The following is a 7,886-nucleotide window of genomic DNA, read 5'->3' on the forward strand; positions in this document are numbered from 1 at the left end:
CTACTGACAATGTGGCCCCTACTACCCCCGAACAAGGACAGTAAAATGAACCTAAGCTCCTGTTTAAGCTCATTTTGACTAGCATTTGCAGCCCTTTAAAGACTAATGTGGCAGTGGCATGGCGGCACTGCAAGTGTAAAATTCACACAAGTAGAGTAATTTTGTGGGATGTTGTAAAGACAAAGACATTTCTAAGTGTTAATACAAGCTCTGTTTAGCTCTGTGTCTCACTGGCACAGCTTCCAGGGTCTCCTCTCAGTGAAAGTGAGTCATGGTTAATGTGCAGTAACCTGTTTTCCTGCCACAGCAATTTGTTGGAATGTCTAAAATGGAAATAATTTATAGCCAACACTCCCTTTTTAATTTAGTGTAGTTCTGTCAGCATTTGCTAGAAAAAAATTGTGGTGTTTTTTTTAATACACGATATTTATATCAGTGGTTTTGCATGACAGATGCTTTCCAGCTTGTTGTTATCCCTTCAGTACAGCTCACTGTGAAGTCCTGATATTCTAAGTATTATCAGTAGATATACTGTGGGTAATTTTTAGCAGCAGTAAAATAATTTGTAAATTATATATAATGTAATATCTTATTCAATATAATTTAATATATGAGGTTTTTTAATTACACGTGATTATTTATATATTATTCTATAGTGTCATTTATTTACACTGAATGGTGGGAACGGTGACTTCTCGCACATCCTGGCACCAGTGCGATGACATGGATGTATTTTAAATGTGAAAAAGTCCTTCTTTTGTTTTCACAGCCAAGAGACCAAATGTCTATGTTGTACTCTACATGGTTTTACAGACACACAGCCAAAGTTTATAAAGCGATATGCTTTTCACTTTCCAGGAGTGCAATGGTCATCGGGTGTCGGCATCAGTACCTCGAGTCCTGGTGGGGAACAAGTGCGACCTTGTGGACCAAATACAGGTTTGTGTGCACCGCCGAGGATCGCAGCGTGACTTCAGGGTTTATTCATCATCCACTTAACAACCGATCACTTGTGCTTTCCCAGGTGCCCTCCAACATGGCGCTGAAGTTCGCCGACGCCCACAACATGCTGCTATTCGAGACGTCGGCAAAGGACCCGAGAGAAAGTCAGAACGTCAACTCGATCTTTATGTCCTTGGCCTGCCGTCTGAAGGCTCAGAAGTCTCTGCTCTACAGAGACGTGGAGAGAGAGGATGGGCGAGTGCGACTCACACAAGAGACTGAGACAAAGAGTACTTGTCCTTGTTGAGGAAAAGGAGGAGCGGGAGGAATAATGGAAGGGAGGAGAGAAGAGTTTCTCTACATTTGAAGAAGGAAGAGGAAAAGGGATGATAGGGCGAAAGACAAGAGTCGTTTAAATTTGTAGTTTAGGAGAAGGATGGGGGTGTTAAAGCTGACACTACGAGGTGGACGGTAGAGGGGCTTAAAGCTTGTGCAAAGGACTGAAAAATCACCAACATCCTGGGAGTGATGCATCTGTTAACAATTCAGAAATAAGATGAAGCTGCCTTTTCAACTACAGTATAGTTTAGAAATTCTTCCACTTATTTGCACATATATACACAATCTGAGTAATCTGAAACCAGCCCTAGCTCGGTGTTTTCCAAGGTCATTATTAACCGCAGCAGCTTATTTTACTGGCCGTTTTTTGCTGTCAGAGCTTCATATTTGTCACATTTCACCCTTGTTGTGATTGCACCATTTCTACCGCCTTAAAAGCTAAACAGCTGGCTCTAAATTAGTTTTAATGACCCGAGGAAAAAACAGCAAAGATGTTTCAAGGATTTGAAAAAGCATTCAACAGATTCTTCTTTTGTTGAGAAATATTAGACTTTTATCGTCTCCCCCCTCCTTACATTTATGTTGCCTGATATCAAAAGCCCTCAAATGAAGGACTTAAAATCATTGTGAGATTTAAATGAATGGAGAAGATGACAGATTGCAGGATCTACAGAGGAAGACCTTGACGAGAAGGTTTCCTGCAAATGGGCCATTTATAGGTTGCCAGAGAGCATGTCAGCTGTTGATTTAGAAGCTGTGAGATCCTTTTACCCTTATGCAGGTGAAAGGCACTCTCCTACAAAGGGGAGGCAAGGCTCTTGTTTCTCATCCACTCCTCATGTAAATGTATCTTCTCCATGTTGTCCCAGTGGCCTAAGCCAGCTTTGCCACTGGATGTAAATTCAAAAACATCAAGTCTTTAAAATAGCTGCCCGGCTCTCTCCTGTTATGCAGCATCAATGCTCTAATAGGTATTTCTCAAGCTAGAGGCCTTCTAGCTGCCTTAGATGAAGCTTCACTGCCTCCAGTCTCTGAAAATGCAGGAGAGAAAACTGTGAACCCTGTGTAGGTGATGGAGAGGCCTTTGTGCTGCTGAACCCTTAAGCCTGGATTATTCGAGTCACTGGTGAAACTGGCAGTATGAGACACTGTAGAAAGCCATATTTAATATTTCCTGCACACAGAGAGGCAGCTTGCTTTGCACTGAGGAAGCTCCCATGTAGGCTGTGGGTGAAGGAACACACTGTACATAAATCAGTGTTTAAGCAATGAAGCCTCTGTGTCACAAGAAACCATCCAACATCCCAACTGTGATGTATGTCAGTTTGATATAGTAGCACACTTAGCATATTTTACCACTGTAGCCTACTCTTGTGTGATTCTATTAATGTATCTGGATGCCATATGTAGAAAAATCAGATCAGCGAGCATTTAAGAGCGGCGTTCCCTCCAAGCTGACAGTCTGATGTCCTGATTAAATTATTCACAGACTGAATCTGAACACTGTGCAAATCCAGAGAGCTTCTGCCTGAGGTGTGCCATGTTTTGGTGATCTTTCATACAGATTTTACGAACGGTGCAAAAGTCTTCAGCCACAAATAGTTATAAAATAGTCCTAGTCATTTCATAGCAATAAAATAAAGTGCTATTTCAGCATGGTGTGCAGTCTGCCCTTAAAAAATATGAGGCAAATGGATGAATAGAGGACAGGAGAAGTGGCAGGCCTTAAAAGCTCTACAGCAGATATCTGAAAGTCATTTGCTTAAGAAATAGGCAAAATCGATTTTCAGTTGATCCACCGACTGTTTGCCAAAGCCTCATCAGAAATGGTTTCAGTGGAAAGGCAGCTGTCAAGAAGCTTCCTAAAGAAAGGAAACAGGGACTAAAATGTGCCAAATTACACAAAAGCTGTAATAAAAATCAGTAGAGACAGGTCTTATTGACCAATGAATCCAAATGTAACATTTCTGGTGTAACTCACTGTCAGCAGGCACAGCAGAGACCAGGAGAAATGGGCCCACCGTGCAAGACCATCTGGAAAACGCTGCTTGGCAACTGACCTTTTCATGTTTGAGCATGACAATGATCCAAACACACTGTCAATGCCATAAAATTAGAAATGATTAGAAAAACACACAGTCGTGGATTGGCCTCCCCAGAGCCCAGACTTCAACATTCCTGAAGCACTGTGGGATCATCTTAGTTAATGTATTTCCATGTATGTGTGCACCTTTCAAGAAATTGCTACACCCATATTCCTACCAAAATATAAAAAAATGAGGGCCGGCTCGAGACTTTTGCACAGTTCTAACAGCAGGATCGAACAGCTGTCACAAGTGAATCAAATGACATTACTGTAAAACATCAGGAAGAGCTCTGTTCATTCTCCTTATATGGGCTAATCTGTGACTTCTTTTGTTTGTTTGTTTATTTGTTTTTAATCTCCATAAATGGCATCCACAGGTGCGCCTCAGCCACAGCTGGGGAAACCACTACGTTCAGGATTGATGGAGCGGTATCCCAGGACATAAAATGTAAAAGGAATTGTTCACCCTTTAAATTTTAATACATTAACATCGACAGCTTTGTCCATCAGTGGGTTATTGTAAGAATGCTAATTTAGTCAGTGTCATACAATTGGATTGACTGAACTAGACTAATGAGCAGAAAAACACATTGTGGAAAAAAGAAAAATGTGTCTGCATTTCTGTTAGCAGATTTACTAACATGGTTTCAAATGAATAGAAAAGAAAATGAAGCTATAGTTAGGTTGTTTTCACTGTCATCAACCAAACATATATATCACTGTTAATGAAATTATTCAGCAGTTTATGTCATTTACTAGAAAATGTAACATCGCTTAACAAACGTTCAGATTTAACCATTTAAAACTGCAAAATGTGCATTTTTCCAGGTCGAAGAGTTGCAAATATATGCTTGCGTTCCCTTTTCTCTATATCTCCAGTGTGTTTTCTAATATATTTGTACTTTTTTGCAGTTGATTTGTGTCATTTTTAATAACCCATGTTTGCTCTTGAAGGGTTGCCTTTGCATTTTGATATTTAGTCTGGTATTATTGTTTATCTGCAAAACGTCTGTATGTGGAAAATAATAAATATCGAATTCACTTTGAAGCATATATCATTCATATATATCCATAAGAACACACAAACATCGATGGACAGCTTGAACAAGCCAAAATTAAACAAGTTCGTTTATCATCACAGTTCATTATTTGATTTACTGTTTTAAGTGAATTAGGTTCTTTTTTTTTTTTTTTTTTTTTAGAAAACATGTTTTTGTTATCTTTTAAATCCTTAAGAAGCTGTATTAGCTTTAGCATCATGGTCAAATGAATGTGGTCTTTCTTCGCTTAAGAACTAAAGTACAGTTAGCTGCAGTCCTACAGAGTATCAGGATATTGGTTTTATACATTACCTACTTGCAGTGCTAACACAACTTAGCCTGTGGTAGCTTAAATCAAAGCGCTAGCTTATTTGCTAGCTAGCCAGCTCATTATTAGCTAAACTCTCACTAATTTAAAGAATATTTTAATGATTTTTTAATATTTAGGATTTATCTGGTTTTATACAATAATACAAATTGTTATTTCGCTTTATTATCTAAAACAGCATTTGTCTTTGGTACTATCTACTATCTACAGCAGTGGTCCCCAACCTTTTTTGGGCCATGGACGGTTTGTGTCCGACAATATTTTCACGGACTGGTCTTTAAGGTGTCACGGATAAATACAACAAAATAAAACCAGTGCCGGTGTTGTGCCAAAAAGTGATTGCCTGCCAAAAACTGATTTCCAATGTTTCCGTGTGTTTTTTATGTGTAATATCGTTATGTATGTTGCTAAATAGACTTTGGTGAACGGGTATTACAAATGGGTTATATATAAAATTTAAAAATTACCTGTTTCTCAAGTATCTTTGTAACTGTGTTATTGTACTTACATTATAATCAATCAGCTCCCTTTTGTCCACTTAAAATATCTTTACAGAACTATTTTTGCCTTTGTTGCAATTTCAGCTGTCCTCTTGGCCAGATTACGCTTAAAAGAGAATATTTTAAAGTCAACAATAATTTTTTTAACTGCATAAATAAAGGATACATAAAGGCCACTGCCAAAAACTGATTGCGGCTTCTACCTTGTTACAGGAATGTTGTTTGTTGCTCAAGATGATGTGATATCATTCATGAGGGATACATTTGACATATGTTTCACATATTATAGACCAACAAGTTATTTATAGCAGTTTAAATACAAGCAATCAGTTTTTGGCAAATACCAGAAATCAGTTTTTAACAGAAAATCACTTTTTGGCACAACACCGGTACCAAAAACACACGCAAAAAGGCCCAGGGAAACTGAGTTAACAATAATAAACGATAAAAACCCTGAAAACCATAAATTTCACACCTGAGCCTCAACTCCTGCTGCCGGGTAACAAACAACTCCGGTCCGTGGCCCGGGGGATGGGAACTGCTGATCTACAGCATCTTTGACTGACACAAGGTCAAATCAGACCTGGGGACTCAAATCCATGTTTCTTCCATCTGTTCTTCTGTCATTCTACATAGTGTGGAGGCTAAAGCCTATCCCAGTTGCAACAGGGCAAGAGGAGAGGTACACCCTGGACAGAGCTAATTCAATTTCTTTACACCCACTGGAGCTCAGTGTAAGTTAATAGAAGTCAGCGTTCCTTGTTTGATGACTCTTCAGATGGACGTTGCTGACAGGGATTCGAATGCAATGCACCCCATTTAATCAATACTGCAAAAACGTCAGACTAAAACCGAGAATAATGAATCGCTCTTTTTGAAAAAGCCTGAAGAGTCATGTTGGCTGATTTTATGGTATTGTAATTTTGTTAGATCCTGTAAATCTGTGGTGACTTTTGTTTTTGCCTGTCAGTTAACTCTGCTTTTTGGACTGTGTGTGATTCTCCTCTTCTGTTCATATGTTTCATATGTAACACTGTATTGTTACAATCTCACCAAGAAACTTACGATAAAACTGCTGAAGAAGCATCGCTTGACTCTGAACCTTTTTCGTATCACTGCCCTTGAATTGGTTGCTTTAAAAACAGTGATCAGATATGCAAACACTCGCAGTCAGCTGCAACCTTTGGTGACTTTGATGCATCAAGACCATGATGAAAAGGCAATAAGATACAGTCAGTCTCTTATCAGTCTATTTTTGCTAATATGTTGATGAACTCTCAGCAAAAATTCACATTAGGCATTAATTCACATTAATTACTTACATTCAGAGTCCAGTCAGACCTTCATTTTTGAGACCTAATTTCAAAAATTAATCTGCAAAAAGTGAGGTAGTTGCTGCAAGACAGATATTTAAATGCAAAATGACAGGAGTGCTTGGCAACCATGCTTTTGCACACAGATATAACCAGAATACAACTACGTTAGCTGAGCTGCATCGCAGACAGTTTACACTCATCAGTCCAAACTGACTCCGACTGATTGCAAAGTGCTGCCAGTCTGTTTCCTTTGCAAGGAAGCTGTCATCCTATTACTTTGTAGAGTTTAACTTATGTGCCCGTGCCAACAGCATGGTGTCTTCAGTTTTCAGTGTTTCCCTCACACGCAGAACTCAGAATTTCACATCTGTTTATCCGTTCTCTTGCTCTCTGTCCTGTATCCTATTTCACCCTTCATGTGTGACCCTGTTTCTGCTGCACTCTCATTCTATTTCTGTCTTAATCTCGCTATAGATTATCCCTGTAAGTCACTCTATGGTCCTCTCATATGTCACTGTCAGCACTTCTTCATTTACCTCTGTGTGTAGTCTGTCTGCATCTTTCCCTTCTTTTTCTCTCCCTCTCTTAACATGTGGCCTGTTGCAGTTCCTTGTTTTTGCCTACAAAGTATAATTCTCAAGAAGGTCACATGTCCATAAATAGATGTAGCAGATGAGTGCTGCTGAGTGTTGAGAGAATGAGAGGTTTATAGAGGAAAAACATGAGGTTTTCACTGATCCTTAATACTGAATCTGCAGGCCTCTGTTTGAAGGAACATTAAAATATTTAAGAGGCTAAATCTGTACATTTATTCATGCCATGCCTTGCAGTTAAATGTAACAAACGTATTTAAGCATAAAAAGGCATGTGCCCTGACTTTAAAACATAGTTATTATAGTTATGTTTTCGGTTTCCAGGCAAAACTATTTTGGAGTGGATGATGTGGTTTGGCATGTCAGCTTTCAAGAGACAGTCCTCAGAAACAACCAGCAGTAATGAGTAAGTCTGAGTCTAAATATATATTGTATATTACATTAGATTAGATTCATTGGATATTAATGGAACATTTAATGAGAACGCCTTGGTTGCTGTCCTAGGTTTTGAAATCTCTCATTTTAATTTCTTATTATATTAGATAGATATATAGATACTTTATTGACCTCATGGGGGAAATTATTGTTACAACAGTGTGATAAAGAATAAAAATAGTACAGTGTACAATAAACATCAAATAAACAACACATGAGGAGCCAAAGTTCTTTGCCTACTGTTCTGGAATTGGGGTGGATGACGCTGTCATCTACCTGGTACACCGATCCCTCTCTCACTTAGAGC

At 38.8% G+C, this 7,886-nt stretch overlaps 1 protein-coding gene across 1 annotated transcript in view; it reads left to right on the forward strand.

Moving 5' to 3' along the window:
* The window catches only part of rab33a (RAB33A, member RAS oncogene family), a gene marked incomplete in the record, with an annotated part of 21,437 nt that extends 16,908 nt beyond the window's left edge, over positions 1-4,529 (forward strand). Inside the window, 2 exon segments of the mRNA XM_014337080.2 lie at positions 859-939; positions 1,025-4,529. Of these exon segments, the coding sequence (XP_014192566.1) occupies positions 859-939; positions 1,025-1,249 (306 nt within the window).
* Between the last annotated feature and the right edge of the window lie 3,357 nt (positions 4,530-7,886).

The sequence above is a fragment of the Haplochromis burtoni genome, unplaced genomic scaffold, assembly GCF_018398535.1.
Source record: "Haplochromis burtoni strain Fernald_Lab_line unplaced genomic scaffold, NCSU_Asbu1 Contig_159, whole genome shotgun sequence".
In the NCBI taxonomy this organism is placed as follows: Eukaryota; Metazoa; Chordata; class Actinopteri; order Cichliformes; family Cichlidae; genus Haplochromis; species Haplochromis burtoni.